The following is a 20,228-nucleotide window of genomic DNA, read 5'->3' as shown; positions in this document are numbered from 1 at the left end:
ATGGATGGATGGATGGATGGATAGATAGATAGATATATTACACACACACACAGTACAGACCAAAAGTTTGGACACACCTTCTCATTTAAAGATTTTTCTATATTTTCGTGACTATGAAAATTGCACATTCACACTGAAGGCATCAAAACTATGAATTAACACATGTGGAATTATATACTTAACAAAAAAGTGTGAAACAACTGAAAATGTGTCTTATATTCTAGGTTCTTCAAAGTAGCCACCTTTTGCTTTGATGACTGCTTTGCACACTCTTGGCATTCTCTTGATGAGCTTCCAGAGGTAGTCACCGGAAATGGTTTTCACTTCACAGGTGTGCCCTGTCAGGTTTAATAAGTGGGATTTCTTGCCTTATAAATGAGGTTGGGACCATCAGTTGTGTTGTGCAGAAGTCTGGTGGATACACAAGCTGATAGTCCTACTGAATAGACTGTTAGAATTTGTATTATGCCAAGGAAAAAACAGCTAAGTAAAGAAAAACGAGTGGCCATCATTACTTTAAGAAATGAAGGTCAGTCAGTGCGAAAAATTGGGCAAACTTTGAAAGTGTCCCCAAGTACAGTTGCAAAAACCATCAAGCGCTACAAAGAAACTGGCTCACATGAGGACCGTCCCAGGAAAGGAAGACCAAGAGTCACCTCTGCTTCTGAGGAGAAGTTTATCCGAGTCACCAGCCTCAGAAATCGCAGGTTAACAGCAGCTCAGATTAGAGACCAGGTCAATGCCACACAGAGTTCTAGCAGCAGACACATCTCTACAACAACTGTTAAGAGGAGACTTTGTGCAGCAGGCCTTCATGGTAAAATAGCTGCTAGGAAACCACTGCTAAGGACAGGCTACAAGCAGAAGAGACTTGTTTGGGCTAAAGAACACAAGGAATGGACATTAGACCAGTGGAAATCTGTGCTTTGGTCTCATGAGTCCAAATTTGAGATCTTTGGTTCCAACCACCGTGTCTTTGTGCGACGCAGAAAAGGTGAACGGATGGACTCTACATGCCTGGTTCCCACCGTGAAGCATGGAGGAGGAGGTGTGATGGTGTGGGGGTGCTTTGCTGGTGACACTGTTGGGGATTTATTCAAAATTGAAGGCATACTGAACCAGCATGGCTACCACAGCATCTTGCAGGAGCATGCTATTCCATATGGTTTTTGTTTAGTTGGACCATCATTATTTTTCAACAGGACAATGACCCCAAAACACACCTCCAGGCTGTGTAAGGGCTATTTGACCAAGAAGGAGAGTGATGGGGTGCTACGCCAGATGACCTGGCCTCCACAGTCACCAGACCTGAACCCAATCGAGATGGTTTGGGGTGAGCTGGACTGCACATGTGTTAATTCATAGTTTTGATGCCTTCAGTGTGAATGTACAATTTTCAGAGTCATGAAAATACAGAAAAATCTTTAAATGAGGTGTGTCCAAACTTTTGGTCTGTACATACATACATACATACATAGCTGGCCAAAAGTATTGGCACCCCTGCAATTTTGTCAGATAATACTCAGTTTCTTCCTGAAAATGATTGCAATCACAAATTCGTTGGTATTATTCTCTTCATTTAATTTGTCTTCAATGAAAAAACACAAAAAGAATTGTCCTAAAGCCAAATTGGATACAATTCCACACCAAACCTAAAAAAGGGGGTGGACAAAAGTATTGGCACCCTTTGAAAAATCATGTGATGCTTCTCTAATTCATGTAATTAACAGCACCTGTAACTTACCTGTGGCACCTAACAGGTGTTGGCAGTAACTAAATCACACTTGCAGCCAGTTAACATGGATTAAAGTTGACTCAACCTCTGTCCTGTGTCCTTGTGTGTACCACATTGAGCATGGAGAAAAGAAAGAAGACCAAAGAACTGTCTGAGGACTTGAGAAACCAAATTGTGAGGAAGCATGAGCAATCTCAAGGCTACAAGTCCATCTCCAAAGACCTGAATGTTCCTGTGTCTTCCGTGCGCAGTGTCATCAAGAAGTTTAAAGCCCATGGCACTGTGGCTAACCTCCCTAGATGTGGACGGAAAAGAAAAATTGACAAGAGATTTCAACGCAAGATTGTGCAGATGGTGGATAAAGAACCTCGACGAACATCCAAACAAGTTCAAGCTGCCCTGCAGTCCGAGGGTACAACAGTGTTAACCCGTATTATCCGTCGGCATCTGAATGAAAAGGGACTGTATGGTAGGATACCCAGGAAGACTCCACTTCTTACCCAGAGACATAAAAAAGGCAGGCTGGAGTTTGCCAAAACTTACCTGAGAAAGCCCAAAACGTTTTGGAAGAATGGTCTCTGGTCAGATGAGACAAAAGTAGAGCTTTTTGGGAAAAAGCATCAACATAGAGTGTACAGGAAAAAAAAGAGGCATTCAAAGAAAAGAACATGGTCCCTACAGTCAAACATGGCGGAGGTTCCCTGATGTTTTGGGGTTGCTTTGCTGCCTCTGGCACTGGACTGCTTGACCGTGTGCATGGCATTATGAAGTCTGAAGACTACCAATAAATTTTGCAGCATAATGTAGGGCCCAGTGTGAGAAAGCTGGGTCTCCCTCAGAGGTCATGGGTATTCCAGCAGGACAATGACCCAAAACACACTTCCAAAAGCACTATAAAATGGTTTGAGAGAAAGCATTGGAGACTTCTAAGGCGGCCAGCAATGAGTCCAGACCTGAACCCCATAGAACACCTGTGGAGAGATCTCAAAATCGCAGTTTGGAGAAGGGACCCTTCAAATATCAGGGACCTGGAGCAGTTTGCCAAAGAAGAATGGTCTACAATTCCAGCAGAGCATTGTAAGAAACTCATTGATGGTTACCGGAAGCGGTTGTTCGCAGTTATTTTGTCTAAAGGTTGTGCAACCAAGTATTAGGCTGAGGGTGCCAATACTTTTGTCCGGCCCTTTTTTGGAGTTTTGTGTGAAATGATCAATGATTTGATTTTTGCTTCATTCTCTTTTGTGTTTTTTCCTTGCAAGCAAATTAAATGAAGAGAATAATACCAAAGAATTTGTGATTGCAATCATTTTCAGGAAGAAACTGAGTATTATCTGACAGAATTGCAGGGGTGCCAATACTTTTGGCCAGCACTGTATGTGGTAATAATATATCAACATATATGTGAGATAGTTTACAAGAAGTTGTTAGTAGTTACTTTCTTACCTCTTCTCGGACACAGCGAGAGGTGGTGTCCGCACCGGTGATCAGGGTCGGCAGGTAATATAGTCCTTTCTTAGGGAGAGGTCCTGGAGCTTGGAAAATCTAAAAGGGTAAGACAGTAGATCGACTTCATTCAGACATCAGTGTAACAGAGAGGGCGACTAGAGGTCTTAAAAGGGTTTTCCGGACTTGCGAATCCTCACATGCACATTGCGGGCTGTCCGGATTTTCCAGGGGCTTGTTACCGCAACTGTTAGACCTGCACACTTCCGGCCACATTACCACTAGACGTGTCTGACCTCACTCAATTCACTTATATTGAGCGAGTTCGTGCACGTCTAGTCGGAATGTGACAGCACGTCTGCAAATCAAATTCTTGCAAAAAAGCCCTAGCCCGCTCCAGGCAAATCTTGACCATGCGCATTGTGCGTGCTGTCAAGGTTAGGATTCAGAAGTCTGCAGTCACATAAAGTTTAACCCCAATCCCAAGTCTGGACAACCGCTTTAATAATTCATTTCTAGATTAAAGTTCCATTAGAAGGTTAGTGGGTTTCTGAATATATTTTGGAAAGTGGTCAAGCAGAGAAGTGGAACTACCAGCTGCTGGAAGCTGTTCACACTGCATTTACACAGCGCATCCAAGGAGTTTTGTCTGATTCCTCCAAAAAAATTAAGATTCAGACGAATCCCCGCCAGAGCGATACACAGCAATGTGGAGTTTATGACTCCACCTGGGGGAAGGGGATTCCATTTCAATTCTATTTTTTGGGGATTCAAATTGACATCCAGACAATAGGACCTGTTCACACAGTGTCTATGCAAAGGTATAATAAAGAATTTTATACATTCACATATACTACTGATTTACGATATAATATATATTTATATATGTGATAGGCAAATTTTAATATAACTGTACAAAAAAAAAAAAACTTACGAAATCAAATTTAAAAGGGAATCTGCCACCCATTTTTTCTTTGTAATCTGAGAGCAGCATAATGTAGGGGCAGAGACCCTGATTCCAGCGATGTGTCACTTGCTGGTCTGCTTGCTGTCAATTTAAAACAAACCTTGTTTTCTCTGCTGTGGATTAGCAGAGCTCAAAATGCTAAGCCCTGTATGACCCCGCCCACACCACTGATTGGCAGCTTCCTGCGCTCACTGACAAAAAGCTGCCAATCAGTGGTGGGGGCGTGGTTATACAGCTGCAGGACTAAATGGCACGACACACCTAGTCTTGTAGAGATCATCTCCTGCTGATAAAACACTGACTGTACTGAAACAGCAAAAAGCAGCCCAGTAAGTGACATCACTGGAATCAGGTGCTCTGCCCCTACATGATGCTGCTCTCAGCTTACATAGTAAAAACCTGTAAAGATTCGCTTTTTAACCTTCAGTTTTTGGGACAGTAAGGCCATATTCATATGACAGTATCTGGATCCGTCTACAGATAGACCCGAATGGTCCAAATCTAATCCACAAAAACAGACCAGAATAAGACTTGCGCAGAGTTTGAGGTGAGCGAGAATAATACCATAATATAGAAAAAGTTTCCATAATTGGACAACCCCTTGAAGTTTTACCATTGATAACATGTCCTCCCTTTTCAGTGCTGCCGCTCACCTCAGCCCCTTCTGATCGAGCCTCCTCCACAAAGTCACTGATCGTCTTCTTTTGACTTTCGTCCACCAGGGCTCCCATGTCGATGCATTTATCTAGACTGTCCCCGACCCTCAGGTGGGACATCCTCTGCTTGAGTCTACGGATTAAATCTTCAGCAATGGACTCCTGCATGAGAAGCCGGGACCCCGCACTGCAAACCTGGAGTAAAAGAAGCAAAGCAAATCAGCCTATGCAAAGTTCACACCGATTGAGCTTGTAAGCGCTGCTTTGAAGCTGGTTGGATCGCTGAATCCATCCAAACTCCTCCTCTGCCTGGAGCATCGGACATTGCACATTTCGGGACGACGATGACGCTGGTCCGAACTGTCAATCAAGGAGGCTAAAAAGCGCACCGACGGTCCCGATTGGAAAAGTCCTACCATATAGCTCTTTTTTCCGTCATCCAGCGCACTGTTTATTCCTCTGTTAATTACATGGCGGGTCTAATGATGAACGAGCGGCTAGACAGACCATTCCTCCGGTTGCACATAAATCATCAGTACAGCTCGTCACTTTTGGTTTGTCCCCAGAGTAATCTGTGATTTAGGTCCAGCAATTTCATTCATCGGCCTTTAAACTGTACAACCTCCATATGCTTAGCACTAAATCGCTCTGATATGTAGGCTGGGGCCACTGACCTTAGAGATAAAAAAAAACATACGGCTCCTGACGGCAAGCCGAAATGAGACAGCCAAGGGAAGGCCTCAGTTTAAGGGGGTTTCCAGTGGCAGAAAACCGTTGTCCCCCTCCATGCAGTCAAAAAAAAAAACACAAACTGTTCTTTACTTCCCCTCCCCAGGTCTAGTGCTGAGAATCCACGGTTGCTTCTGTTGTCTGCTACTGCCCGCAGCACTGAGGTCACGTCAAAATCGTTGCAGCTAATCTTCATAGACTTCAACCGCTGCAGAGCCCCTATACACGGCGTGAGCCCCCACGCAGCCCCCTATACACGGCGTGAGCCCCCACGCAGCCCCCCGTACGCGGCGTGAGCCCCCACGCAGTCCCCTGTATGCAGCGTGAGCCCCCACGCAGCCTCCCATATGCAGCATGTGCCCCCACGCAGTCTCCTATATGCAGCATGTGCCCCCACGCAGTCTCCTATAAGCAGCATTACCCCTAAATAACCGCCTATGTACATGCAAACGTCTCAAACATGAAAGAAAAAACACATACTCACCTCACTCCCATTTCCCTAGCGCTCTATTTCGGTTCGCTGACACACTCTACACAGAAGACGCTATCTGCATCGCGAGGATAGCGGTGACAGGCAGCGGCAGTGGATGGATGGCGGGCGAGGGCATGGTGCGGCCCGCTGTTTTCAGCCCTCCCGCTGTCTTGATCCACAGGCCAGACTGGAACAGCCAAAGGGTTGGTTGTTGCCCGCGGGCCGCACTATGCCCAGCTCTGCACTAAAGGAAACTTCATATGCACTAAGCAGGTGCAGTTGTGGCCAAAAGTTTTGAGACTGATGCAAATTTTGGTTTTGCTGCTTCAGTATTTTTAGTTTTTTTTGTCTATGATTACTGGAGTACAATTATCAGCATTTCATAAGTTTTTACACTTTTAGTGGCAAATACATCAAGTTTATGTATTGACTCAATATTTACAGTGTTGTCCCTTATTTCTCCAGACTTCTGCCCTTCACGACGGCAGCTGGATATCAGATTCTACAGTAAGCCAAATCCTGACTGGATGGATTTTCAGATCCCATTTTTTATTCCTAGCCATGTTCTTAGGCAATATTTTGAGCGATCCGAAGAACCCATTCCTGAATGATCTCAGGATGCTTTACTGTTGGCAGACACAGGACTCATGGTAGCGCTCACCTTTTATTCTCCGGACAATGGTTCTTCCAGATGTTCCAAACAGTCTGAAAGGGGCTTCACCAGAGAAAATAACTTTAGCCCAGGTCCAATCCTTGCAAAATATCAGTCTGTTCTTAATGTTTTTCTTGGAGAGAAGAGGCTTTTTTGCTGCCCTTCTTGACACAAGGTCAGCCTCCAAAAGTTTTCCCCTCATTGTGACACCTGCCTGCTGCCATTCCAGGGCAAGCTCTGCACTGGTATCAAACCGATCCCATAGCTGATTTTTGTTTTTTTACAAGACGGTTCTGGCACTTGCTGGATTTTCTTGGGTGTCCTGAAGCCTTCATCACAGCAATTGAATTTACTCTTGATGATCCAATAAATGGTTGATTTCAGGGCAATCTTAATAGCAGAAGTGTCCTTGTCTGTAAAGTCCTTTTGATGAAAAGCAATGGTGACTGTACTTGTTTCTTTAGAGTTAATCATGGATAACACAACATTTTCAAGCACCAGTGCCATTTTTAAAGCGACAAGTCTGTTTCTTATCACTCAGTCACGCTGATTGAATTATATCAGCTGCCTTGTCCTAGTTATAGCTTGCTCCTGAGCTAATGAGAAGGTCACTGAAATAAAGTAAGCAGAGCACTTTGTAGCAGGACAAATTCAGTTGAAACTGGGCTTTTCTGATTAACTTAAAGGGGTATTCCCATCCCAATATGTGATAGGTATAATAATAATAATAAATATTAGTAAACTAGATGGTGGCCCGATTCTAAACGCATCGGGTATTCTAGAATACGTATGCGGCAGACCGTGCGTGACTAATCAGCGAAGCAGTATTTAAATGGGTTGTGCACTACTTTAAATTAACCCCCCCAATGTATCCCCCCAGGGCCCCTAATGAATTTTGGAGGACCAGGGAGCGAGGCCGCCGGTCGGGGTACTTCTGCTGCGAGCAGCCGGGAGATGACCGGCTAGCACAGGGTGAACGGGTGAGCGTGTGGAGGTGTGCCTGAGTGGGGGTGAGGGGGTGTGGAGGTGTGCGTGGGTGTGGAGGTGTGCGTGGGTGAGCGCCTGAGGGTGAACGCCTGAGGGTGAACGCCTGAGGGTGAACGCCTGAGGGTGAACGCCTGAGGGTGAACGCCGGTCATCTCCCTGCTGCATCGCCGCTGACCTCCGTGCGGCAGATGAGCCGCTAACGGCCGCCATCTTGTTCTGAAATCCCGCGTCGCTGATTGGCCGCGGCCGGACCAATCAGCGACCCGGGATTTCCTGGACAGACAGACGGGATAAGACAATTATATATATTAGATACCACCATTTAGAAATGTAGTATAGTGCTTCTGTCACTTACCCCATGTACAGTGCATTGCAGTAGCTTAGGTGACCACTAACTGTCACTATATGAGTGGTTGTAACCATGGATACCTAAGCTACTGCAATGCCCTGCACATAGAAATGTAGTATAGTTCTTTTGATTTGCCCTATGTGCAGGGCATTGCAGTAGCTTAGGTATCCATGGTTACAACCACTCATATAGTGACAGTTAGTGGTCACCTAAGCTACTGCAATGCACTGTACATGGGGTAAGCAACAGAGGTATTTGCTAATATTATTAGTATTATACCTACTACATATTGGGTTAGGATCTTGAAGATGGGAATACCCCTTTCATTTTCATTGCAAGAGATGACTTTGCAATTTTTTACAATTCATCTGATCTCTCTCTTCGCAACAATTTAGAGTTAATGAAAATTGAAACTATAAAAACTGAAGCAAACAAAAGTTTGTAATCAGTCTCAAAACTTTTGGCCACGACTTTTGGTGACATTTGTTACTCAGGAAGGGTGGGTGACAACTCTGCAGGCTGCTGTACTGGCTGCCACTCAGCTTTCCAGGGAGCGATTACCCAAGCGACAGCTGCACAGATATTTTATCATTACTGAGGAATTTCCTGTCCTATTCGTATGAAATGCATCTAACCCTTTGAGTATATGGATGGACGCCTCTCTATTCTTGTAGATCAGCTCGTCTGTCCTCCCCAGGACTGTGTGAATGGGCTCAAGAAGACTCGTCCATGTGATGTGCAGAAATGAGATTCCTCCAGTGCAATCTGATTTATCAACAGTGATTGGAATGAAGAGGGCGGTCTATAAGAAAAGCCAAAATCTGCTCACAGGATGGCACCAAATACCCAGCAGCTGCTGAGCGGTCGCTGATTGCACAGTAAAACAATCCTACAATTAGGCAGTAGAATAGTTATACGCTGTCCAAATCACCAACCTAGTGAACACTCAGTCCCAGAAATGTGTGACAGCAGCTAAGGATAACAGGTTGGATGGCCCAAAGTCCTCCCCACTCCAGATTCTGCTAAGGCCACCACAATTAACAACAAGGGACGAAAAACTTGGTCTGTCTCTCTATCCAACCTAAAAGGGTTGTCTGATGAAAACTAGTTATCATCTATCCACACGATAGGTGATAACTGGTTGATCGATATGGATATGACCACAGGGACCTGCACGGATTGGCAGAAAGGGGAATTCTGTACCGCACATGCTCGACCGCCATTCCATTGATTCCTTTGAGATTTTTCTGGCAGCCAAAGGGCATCCGACTTGCGGTACCAAATTCCCTGTTCTGCCAATAAAACCGGGTTCCAGCAGCCACACCCTCACCGATCAGTATGTTATCACCTAGTCTGTGGATAGATGTTAACGTGTTTTCCCTGGACAACCCCCTTTAAAGTAGAACTCCAATTATATGTTTTCTAATTATTCATCCTGAGATTAGTTCTGCAATATATTTCAGCTAGTTTGTTTTGATCTGAAAATCCATGCTTTACTTCTCCTAAGTAATGTAATGGGATCATGCCTGCATGTTCTCGGAAGGATGGTAACCATTTCAGCCACCAGAAACTGCCACTAACGTTCTCCACGAATCTCCTATCACAGTTACTGATGATGACTGCACAGCTCTTGTCACACAGTTCTAAATTTATAAGGTTTTAGCTAATAAAAGGAGAAAACAGGAGAATTAATCTCCAGCTGCTCATGTAGTGCTGAAAGGATGTATCATGGGATTGATAGAGCATAGAGGAATAAAATGAAGGAGGAGATCTAGGAATAAAAGATGGAAGCTATAGCAAGTGAAGGCTGAATGCAGGTGATATACAATTGGATGGGAGGTGTAGGGATGGAAAAAGAAAAATGTAGCTGGACCGCTTTATTAATTACTCTGCTCCATCACTGTCCATTTTTCTATGGCAGTAAAGTTGGTGCAGGGACTTTCTGGAGGACAGGTAAAAATCATTATTGATTGGGTGAGGATTCCAATCAGGTTTACCTTTCATTGTGATATCTGAACCTACCTGGCCTTGGTTAAACCAAATGGCATCCACAATTCCCTCCACCGCACTGTCTAGGTCGGCCGTATCAAACACAATAAATGGAGATTTGCCACCGAGCTCCAGGGACAACTTCTTGCCGGTCCCGGCTGTTGCTTTACGCAGAATACGTCCAACCTGTCATCAGAGGACCACGATAAAGAAGTATGACTAAGGAAGAAGCCGACTAGGCGGCCACCGCATATATTTACTATAATGCTTGATGACTACTCCGCGGACAGTATTGCAGTATCTGATGACCGGTTCCGACTTGGTCATTACCTCTGTGGAGCCGGTAAATGCGACTTTATCCACATCGGGATGAACAGCCAGTTTCTCCCCAAAAGCTCCACCACCAGTAACCACATTGAAAACACCTGGAGGCAGACCGGCCTCTGCACAGATCTCCGCCAGAAGAAGCGCCGTTAACCGTGTGTACGTGGCAGGTTTCAACACTACAGTATTTCCTGGAGTATCAGAAGGAAGGAAAGAATGTGTGTGTGAACAGAGCCTTAGGCTTATTCTGAAAGTAGCAATAATAGTTCAGCTCGAAGAACTAACCACATAACTAAGTCCCGGGGACTGTGTCGGAATCCTTTCAGCACACAGACATGGCCTGACGGGGAAATGATCTGCCTCAGTAGTACCCACCCAAGAGGTGTCCAGCCATTGTGCATGGATACATTTTTACTCCCAAAATGCTACTCAGAGTCAATGGGACAGAGTTTTTGACTTGGAAGTAGACCTGGTACATTTTGTTCTCCACCCTGTCCAGACCGTCAGTGATCTACACGTGACTATGCTGTAAATCTATCATACACGGAAACAATCACCAAGCATTCATCAGAGTGTACGTTTTTTCACTTTATGAAGTGTTTTTGGCCACTATATTAATTAGTAGGCTTGTTTTTGGTGCATTATTTCCCTTTATATATTTTCACAAGCGGAAAAAGGTTAGAAAACCCAAAGTGTCTCAAAACCAGTTTATTATAGGGCAGCAAGGGTAATTTAAAACGTAACCTTTAATTAGTTTAATTTAAGAATATACAACACTTATTAAAACCATAATAGGACCAATCAAGGTCAATGTAGAAGTATAACAGTGTACAAGACAATAGTGTATGGTAATACTCAGATATACAATAACACTGTAACAGGATTGAGAGTAGAGCTCCAAAAAAAGAGAGGGCAATGAGTCCTATGGAGCTGACTCCCCGCCCCAAAAATGAATGCTCATATGAACCCATCTCAAGCCCATAGGCAATGGAAAAGACCATCAATATGCATCTGTTTTTGGAAAAAGCAAAACAAGGAATGTGTTTAGTAACCCCAGTGTTCATTGCATCTAACCATGTGCATATCAGTCAAAAACAGAATAATGTACACGGAGTGTGGGCTATTACCGTTAGATAAGATAAAACACTCCTAATAAATCACCCCAATGGTGAATAAGACAAAAATTAAATGTAAAGCAGAACGTCCTCACCCGTTGTAGAAGTCTCCGTGGTAGTTAGTCCTGGGACTGTCTCAGTGGAAGGAGCCATCATCAAAAGGGATAAGGAAACAGCAGCATGTCCGTGAAGGCATATGATTCTGCCCAAATTTAGCCCTAAAGGGGGATACTGCTCTGCCCTGTTCCCAAAGGCTCTCGCCCTGACAAGGACAGTCCACAGCTACCACTGCAATACACAGACCCAATCCAAGGGTCCCCTTCAATTCTTTAGTATATTTCTCAGTAGGATTGAAGGGCAAAATATCATAACCCTGTCGGTCACTCAGGAGATCTTCACGCATTGACTTATAGTGGGAGGTGTCGAGGACACCATGAATCAATTCCTTTATTCTATCCTACACTGCCAATGGTAATCCTATTTCTCAATTTTTGACACTTTGGATTATTCCAGTGTATAGTAGAATGACATACTTTCTGCATATGAGCTTATCAATGATGTGGTTGGTCGCTGATCTATGCTACTAGTGTAGATTTACATTGATTTACTCCACTATCGTGTAATATGATCTTTGTCTGAGGTTAGCTGTTTACCTACACTACTTTATGGACAAATTGCCCAGTTGGCGTCTATGTATTGTATTATATACGTTCATAAAGATTCTGAGGGGTTGCGTTATGCGGCTTGTGGTAACCAATTGGATAATAGCCATTGAGTGATATTTGGCCAGCTCATTGATGAGCTTTTTGATTGACAGCCCGGCTCATTGGCGGCATCGTTTATGGTGTCATCTTTCTGACGCTCCGGGAAGTGGGGACTGCCTCCCGGTATGTGTCTCACACTGACATTGCAGCCGGAGGACCGGAAATGAAGTGTGCGTCTCGGCATGCGTTCCAACCCGGATTTGCATGATGCTGAAAGTCAGCGCTCTGACCAACAGCCCGGCTCACCAATAGTTCCGGATGTGACGCTTGCGTTTCAGCATGCGTCTAACATTGATATCTAGCCTTGGTGTGAAGTCACAGGACCGGATATGACGTATGCGTCTCAGACATGCGTTCCAACTTAGGCGGGGATGATAGTGTCTAAGCTTCTTTCCTTGATGCCCGTCTTCAGAAGTGACACGTGAGCCTCCTTTGTGGGCGTGCTAGACTGGAGGCTCGCCGTTTGTCCACATGGCTATACTCCTCAGTTAAGTACTAAGATGGTGGACTCTTAATCTACATATACAGTACAGACCAAAAGTTTTGACACCTTCTCATTTAAAGATTTTTCTGTATTTTCATGACTATGAAAATTGTACATTCACACTGAAGGCATCAAAACTATGAATTAACACATGTGGAATTATATACTTAACAAAAAAGTGTGAAACAACTAAAAATATGTCTTATATTCTGGGTTCTTCAAAGTAGCCACCTTTTGCTTTGATGACTGCTTTGCACACTCTTGGCATTCTCTTGATGAGCTTCAAGAGGTAGTCTGACAGGGCACAACTGTGAAGTGAATACCATTTCTGGTGACTACCTCTTGAAGCTCATCAAGAAGACTCATTGCCCTCTCTTTTTTTGGAGCTCTACTCTCAATCCTGTTACAGTGTTATTGTATATCTCTGAGTATTACCATACACTATTGTCTTGTACACGGTTATACTTCTATACTGACCTTGATTGGTCCTATTATGGTTTTAATAAGTGTTGTATATTCTTAAATTAAACTAATTAAAGGTTACATTTAAATTACCCTTGCTGCCCTATAACTTTATATATTTTCAAAATATCCATCACAACTATTCTCATATGATATAGATAGATAGATAGCTATCTATCTGTGTATGTACATACATACAGTGCATTGTGAAAGTATTTGGCCCCCTTGAACTTTTCTACGTTTTGCCACATTTCTGGCTTCAAACAAAGATATAAAATTCTAATTTTTGGGGAAGAATCAACAACAAGTGGGACACAATCGTGAAGTGGAACAAAATTTATTGGATATTTTAAACTTTAACAAATTCAAAACTGAAAAGTGGGGCGTGCAATATTATTCGGCCCCTTTACTTTCAGTGCAGCAAACTTACTCCAGAAGTTCAGTGAGGATCTCTGAATGATTCAATGTTCTCCTAAATGACTGGTAATGATAAATAGAATCCACCTGTGTGTAATCAAGTCTCCGTATAAATGCACCTGCTCTGTGATAGTCTCAGGGTTCTGTTTCAAGTGCAGAGAGAGCATCATGAAGACCAAGGAACACACCAGGCAGGTCCGAGATACTGTTGTGGCGAATGTTAAAGCCGGATTTGGATACAAAAAGATTTCCCAAGTTTTAAACATCTCAAGGAGCACTGTGCAAGTGATCATATTGAAATGGAAGAAGTATCAGACCACTGCAAATCTACCAAGACCCGGCGGTCCCTCTAAACTTTCATCTCGAACAAGGAGAAGACTGATCAGAGATGCAGCCAAAAGGCCCATGACCACTCTGGATGAACTGCAGAGATCTACACAGTTGAGGTGGGAGAGTCTTTCCATAGGTCAACAATCAGTCGTACACTGCACAAATCTGGCCTTTATGGAAGAGTGGCAAGAAGAACGCCATTTCTCAAAGATATCCATAAAAGTCTCATTTGAAGTTTGTCACAAGCCACACCAAACATGTGGAATAAGGTGCTCTGGTCAGATGAAACCAAAATCGAACTTTTTGGCCACAATGCAAAACAATATGCTTGGCGTAAAAGCAACACAGCTCATCACCCTCAAAACACCATCCCCACTGTCAAACATGGTGGTGGCAGCATCATGGTTTGGGCCTGCTTTTCTTCAGCAGGGACAGGGAAGATGGTTAAAATTGATGGGAAGATGGACGGAGCCAAATACAGGACCATTCTGGAAGAAAACCTGTTGGAATCTGCAAAAGACCTGAGACTGGGACGGACATTTATCTTCCAACAAGACAATGATCCCAAACAAAGCAAAATCTACAATGGAATGGTTCAAAAATAAACGTGTCCAGGTGTTAGAATGGCCAAGTCAAAGTCCAGACCTGAATCCAATCGAGAATCTGTGGAAAGAGCTGAAAACTGCTGTTCACAAACGCCCTCCATCCAACCTCACTGAGCTCGAGCTGTTTTGCAAGGAAAAATGGGGAAGAATTTTAGCCCCTCAATGTGCAAAACTGATAGAGACATACCCCAAGCGACTTGCAGCTGTAACCGCAGCAAAAGGTGGCACTAGAAAGTATTAACTCAAGGGGGCCGAATAATATTGCACGCCCCACTTTTCAGTTTTTAATTTGTTAAAAAAGTTTAAAATATTCCAATAAATTTCGTTGCACTTCACGATTGTGTCCCACTTGTTGTTGATTCTTCCCAAAAAAATTAGAATTTTATATCTTTATGTTTGAAGCCAGAAATGTGGCAAAAGGTAGAAAAGTTAAAGGGGCCAAATACATTCACAAGGCACTGTATGTATCAACATTATTCCATTTATTTCTTTGCGTGATTTTCTAGCAGCTCTCCCATTTCTACGGTTTAGAAGCCATTAGTGACGTCTGTATAATGGTAAAAGCGCCACAAATTGGGTGTTGTAGCACACACGGCAGATTTATGCTGCGCCCTGATGAATACCTTATGATAAAATTTCTTGGAAATCCACCAGAAAATGTAACCTATTTATCGATGGAAAACCCCTGTCACATTAAATCAAATCACAAAGACAAAGAAGCTACAGGATTAAATAGAATTGGCACCATTAAAGTGCACAAACACAAGATAACATGCTTATCGTACCCATGGCCAGAGCAGGACAGATTTTCCAAGTAAGTAACATGAGTGGAAAATTCCAGGGAACAATGGCGGCAACAACACCTAGAAAACACCAGAGAAAATGATGTAAATAATAAAGAAATGCGAAATCGGAGGGTCAGGGGGAGGGCCCAGGCAAAAAGGTCAGGGGGAGGGCCCAGGCAAAAAGGTCAGAGGGAGGGCCCAGGCAAAAGGTCGGAGGAGCCGAGGGGGCCATGCGACAGGTCGGCGGTACAATATAACAGATCGCACCCACCAAGAGGCTTCCAGTTTGCCATCTCTGTGTCCCTGAGTTGAGCCCAACCGGCATGATGATAAAAATGGCGGACCACCAGGGGCACGTCGCAGTCGCGTGATTCCCGGATGGGCTTCCCGTTGTCCATGCTTTCCAGCACGCTCAGTAAACGTTGATGTTTCTGTATAGTGCGGGCAATACTGAAGGACAAAGCAAAAACAAAAACATTTTCTTAAAGGGAACCTGTCACGCTGGACCTGTAATCTGATCACCTAGTAAGGATTAGAGTAGGAAGCGCTAAGTACATGCATGGTCCTAGTCAGTGACTAACAGTCATGTCTATGCATGGTCGTAAAGAAAAGGCTGTCAGTCACTGAATAAGACCACCCACTGGACTCCTAAACACTGAGAGAGCAGGGACCTCTACATGATAATTAGTCAATAACAGATCGGTGTGGGTCCATCTAGAAGCATCCCCCACCCATCAGCTATCTGGATGGTACTTTCATGGCCACTACTCAAAGAACAGACCTATGAAAGCTCCAGTGAGCTGCAGACATTTTATCAGCTGATCAGGGGCTGCCAAGAATAGAAACAGCCACTGCAATATAAGCTCGGACCACTAGATGGCAAGATAATAGCATATTTGGCATTCCTCAAAATATGTCCTCAAGACATGGTATCTTCCTAAATGGTTAACCGTTCGGCTTCCTGTGAATATAGGTTGTATTTCTTGGAGAAGTTGGAGTACAGGTCAAATAGTGCTCAAATTAGTGGCCATCGTCTTTTCTATAGTACTGAATGGCAAATTCTGATTATTCCATTTCCACCTGAGACTTTCCTTTATATTATATACAGTGCTTCAAAGTTTGTGAACCCTACAGAATTTTTCATATTTCTACATAAATTTGACCAGATATTCACACCATTCCTGTAAGTAGATAAGGAGAAACAAATCAAACAAAGGAGTCAAAAATATTAGTCTGTCATTTTTTTAAAATAAGAAAATGATCCAGTATCATATGGCTATTAGTGGCAAAAGTATGTGAACCTTTGCTTTCAGTATCTGGTGTGACCTCGTTGAACAGAAATAATGGCATCTAAAAATTTCTGATAATTGTTATTAGTCCTGCACATCGGATGACGGAATTTTAGCTCATTCCTCTCTACAAAACAGTTTCAACTCTGTTGTGTTGGAAGGTTTCCCCTATGAACTGCTCGCTTCAGGTCCTTCTACAACATTTGTATAGGACTAAGGTCAGGACTGGGACTTGGTCGGTCCAAAACTAGTTCCAAGGTCAGGACTGGGACTTAGTTATAACAAAACTTTACAGTTTTTCCTTCTTCAACCTTTCTTTTGCAGAACATCTTGTGTGCTTGGAGTGGTCATCTTTCCGCATGACCCACGTGCTCTGTTGTTGTTTAGTGTCCTCCTGTTGGTGGACGCATGAACATTAACTAATTTGAGAGAGGCCTTTAGTTGCTTAGAGGTTACCTTTGGCTCCTTTGTTATCTTACAGACTTTTATACGCCTCGTTCTTGGAGTGATCTCTGTTGGTTGACCACTTCTGAAGAAAGGTAATAATGGTCTTGAATGTCCTACATTTTTACACAATCTGTGGATTGGTGGAGTCCAAACTCTTTAGAGATGGTTTTGAAATGTTTTCCAATATGATGAGCATCAACAATTCTACTGAGTTCCTCAGAAATTTCCTTTGTTTGTGCTATGATAAAAATTCCACAAAGGTGTTATGAAGATCAGACTTTGGTGTACTTTATCTAAAACAGGTTGCCTACTCACGCTTGATTGTTAACCCATTGGATGAAAACACCAGACTAATTTCACCTTCAAATTATCTGCTTATCCGAAAGGTTCACATACTTTTGGCACTCACTGACATGTGATACTGGATCATTTTCTTCAATAAAAAACAAAAAACAAAGTCTTATATTTTAAACTTGATTGTTTGATATAGGACTTTGTGTAGTTTTAGGTCAAATATATGCAGAAATACAGAAAATTATAAAGGGTTCAAAAACTTTCGAGCTGCACTGTAAGTGAATGTTAGAAAGTATAACTAAGGAAGATATAGGATTCCGATCATGTTCCTACCACAGTGCTCTTAGTGACATCTGGTGCTGCCATCTATTGGTGGGATTTAGCAAATTTAGAAATTTCCAGAAGATTCGATGTCTAATTTTGCAATAAGTTTTTAATTAAAGGGGTTCTTCTATCCTCATAAGGCACTGCTTCACTGCCTCCGGGCTTCCTGCTCGCTCATAATTGACAGTTTGGACCAGCGGGCATGGTTGCACCGCCGGTCCAAACTTTGCACTCTTCCATGCTACAAAATCAGAGGAGCACGGAGGCACTGACGCGGGCTGGATCGTACTTACAAGCTCTGTAACACAGAGCTTGTAAGAGCTGAACTCCTTGCCGACTTTGCAACTAACTGTACACTATAAAATTAAACATCTATACAAGCACTTTGCAATTTTACCTATTTATGAGAAAACCATTTAAAGATGACCTGCCACTTGCGCAAAAAAAATGAGTTGAATACCATGTAAAATCTCTAAGCTCCCCTGATTCTGCAGCTTTTTTCTGTTTTGCTCCACGTCGCTCCATTGCAAAGATATTCATATTTGTTGCTTTTAGGGTGCAGTATGTGAAATCTCTGCCTTTAGCGCACGGAAAAAAGCTGCAGAATCAGGGCAGCTCAGGGATTTTTACAAGTTTTTAAAAGAAAAAAAAACATTGAACCATTTTGCTTCTACAGCCTCTATATATCACAGTACAAAGCAGCCAGAAGGATGAGTTACCACTGCATCCATAAGCATGCTCATTGTACAGCAGTGTCCGTAATTCCCATCTCTCCTGAGCGTAAATATCTTCTAAGCTGATTGATGATCAAGCTGAATTTTGATGATGTCATAAATCAGCTTAAAATATTCAAAAGAAAAGAAATAAAGTGCAACAGACCCTGCTGTCGGCTGAGCTTACTGACTGGTTTTACTGGTAACTTATTCTTTAGCCAGCCATGTACAGTGATACATAGAAACTGCAGGATCAATATGGTCCCACACTTACGGAAACTCATTCAGCATCCTGCTATGCACTGATACATAGAGGCTGAAGAAGCAAAAATAGCCAATCATTGTAATGAGACCATATTGCAAGATTATTTTCTACACAAAATTCATGCATTTAGGTAAAAACATCCTAAAGCTTTCCATAGCATTTTTAGGACATTTTTAAGAATAAAAAGCGATGTCCTCCTTTTAGGACCGACCAACCAATAGAGCAGAGAACTTCTCTTTTGTGCACTGGGTGACCCCTGATGCCCACCTGTACATATATCGTGCCCGAACATGACAAGGAAGTTGGCTCCAACTCCCGTAGGCTTTCTGTGCTGTGCTGACCGCCAGCTCCACGTCCTCCTCATTTCCCTGGATGGTGGAGGCCAGAACCTCTCCTAAGGAAAACACAAGAAATCACCAAATAGGCTGATGTGAGGATAAAGCTGCCGGCGCTGGGGCATTATTAGCTGTACTTCACAGACTTATTCATAGGGCTGTTCCTCTGTTATTCCTCCTGAACATTAATAAATTGATACCTGGATTTTATCAGGTTGGGCTGTGTTGCTGCATAGTTTGACATAGACAGCTCTGATTGGACAGTGTTGTGAGTGCCCCATCAGAGTTACCAGTATCAGTGTGCAGGGACACACCCCCGACACTGTCCAATCAGAGTTACCAGTATCAGAGGGTGCAGGGACACACCCCCGACACTGTCCAACCAGAGCTACCAGTATCAGGGTGTGCAGGGACACACCCCCGACACTGTCCAACCAGAGCTACCAGTATCAGGGTGTGCAGGGACACACCCCACCTGATAACACCCAGTTATCAAATTATTCAGAATTTTCCAGGAGGAGGAATAATAGATGGACAGACTAATGTTGCTCCAGAAATGTGATTTCATGCTGAATTCATACAGCATGTGTTGTAGGTAGGCCATGCAATACACCAATAATATCACATGATCACGTTCTGTACGTGGACCGAAAATACATGTCCCACTGAGCACAATTCCCAGTATGTTGTATAGGGGGCGCTGTGCCAGGCCAGGATTTCCCCTCCTCGATGCAGTGTCCTACATCTTCTCCAGTACAGCTGCTCACAGATTAACCTTGGAATAAACCCGCAGCGTCCCCAATCCCTCCCCACTCACAATGTCGCTGATTACTGGACACACGGCCCCGGGATGGACGTCGTGACTTACCAGGGTCAAGAATCAATGGAGAAAAGACGACTTCATGGGAATGTGACCTGTTAATTAAGTGCCAGGTTTTTATGTTTTTTTTTAACATATTATTATCTATATTAAAGTCTTGCAAATTTTCACACTGGCAATCATTGTACAGGAGGAGGAGGAGGTGAGCTGTGACATCACCTATTGTGAATGGTGGATCCTGTGTTATCTACTGTATATAGAGGTGTTATCAGTCATTGTACAGGAGGATGTGAGCTGTGACATCACCTATTGTGAATGGCGGATCCTGTGTTATCTACTGTATATAGAGGTGTTATCAGTCATTGTACAGGAGGAGGAGGAGGAGGTGAGCTGTGACATCCTCTACTGTGAATGGTGGATCCTGTGTTATCTATGTGTGAGTGTGACGCTGACCGGCCGTGACGCTACTTCTGGTT

At 43.4% G+C, this 20,228-nt stretch overlaps 1 protein-coding gene across 1 annotated transcript in view; it reads right to left on the bottom strand.

Annotated features, from left to right (window-relative positions):
• The window catches only part of ALDH16A1 (aldehyde dehydrogenase 16 family member A1), an 86,805-nt gene that overhangs the window by 40,427 nt on the left and 26,150 nt on the right, over nucleotides 1-20,228 (bottom strand). Inside the window, exons 3-9 of the mRNA XM_073656454.1 lie at nucleotides 18,865-18,991; nucleotides 15,537-15,715; nucleotides 15,266-15,343; nucleotides 10,310-10,494; nucleotides 10,013-10,165; nucleotides 4,799-4,996; nucleotides 3,179-3,277 (exon numbers count right to left, since the gene is read on the bottom strand). Of these exons, the coding sequence (XP_073512555.1) occupies nucleotides 3,179-3,277; nucleotides 4,799-4,996; nucleotides 10,013-10,165; nucleotides 10,310-10,494; nucleotides 15,266-15,343; nucleotides 15,537-15,715; nucleotides 18,865-18,991 (1,019 nt within the window). The remainder of the gene's footprint in view (nucleotides 1-3,178; nucleotides 3,278-4,798; nucleotides 4,997-10,012; nucleotides 10,166-10,309; nucleotides 10,495-15,265; nucleotides 15,344-15,536; nucleotides 15,716-18,864; nucleotides 18,992-20,228) is intronic.

The sequence above is a fragment of the Phyllobates terribilis genome, unplaced genomic scaffold (genome assembly GCF_046119375.1).
Source record: "Phyllobates terribilis strain yellow unplaced genomic scaffold, ASM4611937v1 Scaffold_12__6_contigs__length_324123572, whole genome shotgun sequence".
Classification (NCBI taxonomy): domain Eukaryota; kingdom Metazoa; phylum Chordata; class Amphibia; order Anura; family Dendrobatidae; genus Phyllobates; species Phyllobates terribilis.
The sequence above is the reverse complement of the archived record's forward strand: the minus strand, read 5'-3'. Positions and strand labels throughout refer to the sequence as shown.